The sequence below is a fragment of the Harmonia axyridis genome, chromosome 2 (assembly GCF_914767665.1).
Source record: "Harmonia axyridis chromosome 2, icHarAxyr1.1, whole genome shotgun sequence".
NCBI classification, from domain to species: Eukaryota; Metazoa; Arthropoda; class Insecta; order Coleoptera; family Coccinellidae; genus Harmonia; species Harmonia axyridis.
In genome coordinates, this window is record NC_059502.1 from 33,230,980 (window position 1) to 33,233,133 (window position 2,154).

Here is a 2,154-nt window from a genome sequence, read left to right on the forward strand (position 1 = left end):
CCTGCAATGAAGAGTAATATATTATTGCTATACAAGGTACAACCGATCGAATAATGAACAGAACATTATATATATTCATGAATATTTCATTGGTTTATTGGAAGTTGTTCATTGATTAATTTTTTTCATCATTTATTTGAAGATCAATTCATGCTGAGACAGTCTTGTTCAGTGGCGTAACTAGAGTTGACTCATGGGGGGGTTATGGGTAGTGGCAAGTTTTAGCGAGTGACCCTGAACTGAAGTGAAAAGCGGGGGGGGGGGGTTTTTAGGTGTAGATATCGTTTCCATTCGAAATTCGAAGATTTATGTGAAAAACTCTTTTAAAAAAATTAATTCATCATACAGGCACAATATATATTATACTTTTGAATGCTACACTTAGTAAACAATGAAATACGTGTAAGAATTAAAAAAAAGATTGAAAATATTCTAAAATATAAATGTATAAGTGAAAATTGCTATCACGCTCCTCTATACAATCATTCAAGAAAGTCTAAATTCAAGACGGCGAGGTGTTTTTGCCAGCTCGTCCAACACTTCAGCAGCATTGATATCTAGCTTTCTGTGAGTATTGAGCATAGCAAGCCCGTTCAACCTTTGCTGGCCTGTTTTGTTCCTTAAATATGTTTTCAATCTTCTAAGAGATGATAAGGACGTTTCACTGGTTGATGTCGATACAGGAAGAGTGGTAAGAATTTTCAGGAGGGTGTTGATAGTGGGGAAAACATCCTGATGACAGGCAGTGTAATAATTGATTGCCCTCCTTGAGCTAATTTTCAAATCTTTCACCCTCTCGTACCACATATGGAGTTCCCCTATGGCAGCGATGTCACCAATTTGAATATCTTCCTGATATAAATTCAGGAGCTTTTTAAAACTTTCTTCCTGTGTTCTGGTGACTTCAGCATTACTGGTAGAGGTCGGTATAAGACACTCAAAACTTTTCAGTAGGTCTTGATGACTATTTAATTCATTTGAAAAGTGATCTAAAAATGGCAAAAATAGGAATATTTTAAAGTATGATTGAGGATTGTCGGTTTCAATGTTGCACCTAAGAGTTTGTCGTCCAGTTCTTCTTGGGGCTTTTATTGAGGTACTGAGTGATTCAGCCATAGCATTGGTTCTGATTTTTTCTATCGTCCCTTTTAGATTAGTCACCATGTTCATAGCATTTGAAAAATCGATATGTTCATGCCGCAAAAATCGAGCATAGGGTAAACTTAAGGAAAATACTCTAGCCATCACTTGCAAACTGATTATAAAGAATGAACTCTGAAGTGCACATAAAAGCTGCAATGCCATCGACGCTGATTCTACATCCTTCCACTGTGAAACTTCTTCAAGAGCCTCCTGGACAGCAGGTAACATTTCTTGAAGTAGTAATATTGAATCATGGCGCTCAACCCACCTAGTTGGACAGAGTTGTTTTAGACGAGTAGATTTGGCTTCAGGGAACAGTTTATCAATTGCTCTTGTAATAACCTCCATTCTTTTCGGGGTGTTGAAAAACACACATAGTTTTGTTGCAGTCCCACAGCAATTTCTGATCTCAGAAATTGAACATGATGCACTTATAGCAAGGTTTAAGCTATGGGATACACAATGGACATATATTGCAGTCGGATGCTCTTCCATTACATATGCCTGTGCTCCGTTGAATTTTCCACTCATTGCAGCGGCCCCATCATATCCTTGTTCCCTCAAATACTTTGCATCAATTCCAAACTCGCGTAATGATTTCAAAATGACTGTCGCAAGGTTTTTACCAGTTAAATCAGAAACAGGTACAAACTGAAGGAAATCTTCTTTAATATCATTGTTGTATAGGTATCTAACGCCGATTGATGCTTGTTCTTGTGTTGAGATGTCTGTCGTTTCATCTGCAAGAACAGTAAAACATTCCGCGGAATGTTGTGGCCGTTGTGGGGAAATACATATAATATCGAATTCGAAATTTGTAATTTTTAACCCAAAAACACCCAAGTGAAAAACTGAAACCCCCAAAAAATACCCCAAGAAATGTTGTCCACCAAATTTTCCCCAGAGTGTTCAAAAATCCCCCAAATTTTTCTTCTCACAATGATACTTCTGTAATTCCACAATAACAACTTTGAAAAAGCAAAATCTTCCAAGTTATTTTTTTAATGTTCT

The 2,154-nt window shown here is 37.0% G+C and overlaps 1 protein-coding gene across 1 annotated transcript; it reads right to left on the reverse strand.

The window, feature by feature from the left end:
• Positions 1–486: 486 nt before the first annotated feature.
• LOC123673283 (52 kDa repressor of the inhibitor of the protein kinase-like) lies at positions 487–1,491 on the reverse strand. The gene has a single exon (XM_045607764.1). It carries the CDS (start codon positions 1,489–1,491, stop codon positions 487–489), a length of 1,005 nt encoding a protein of 334 aa, XP_045463720.1.
• Positions 1,492–2,154: the final 663 nt, after the last annotated feature.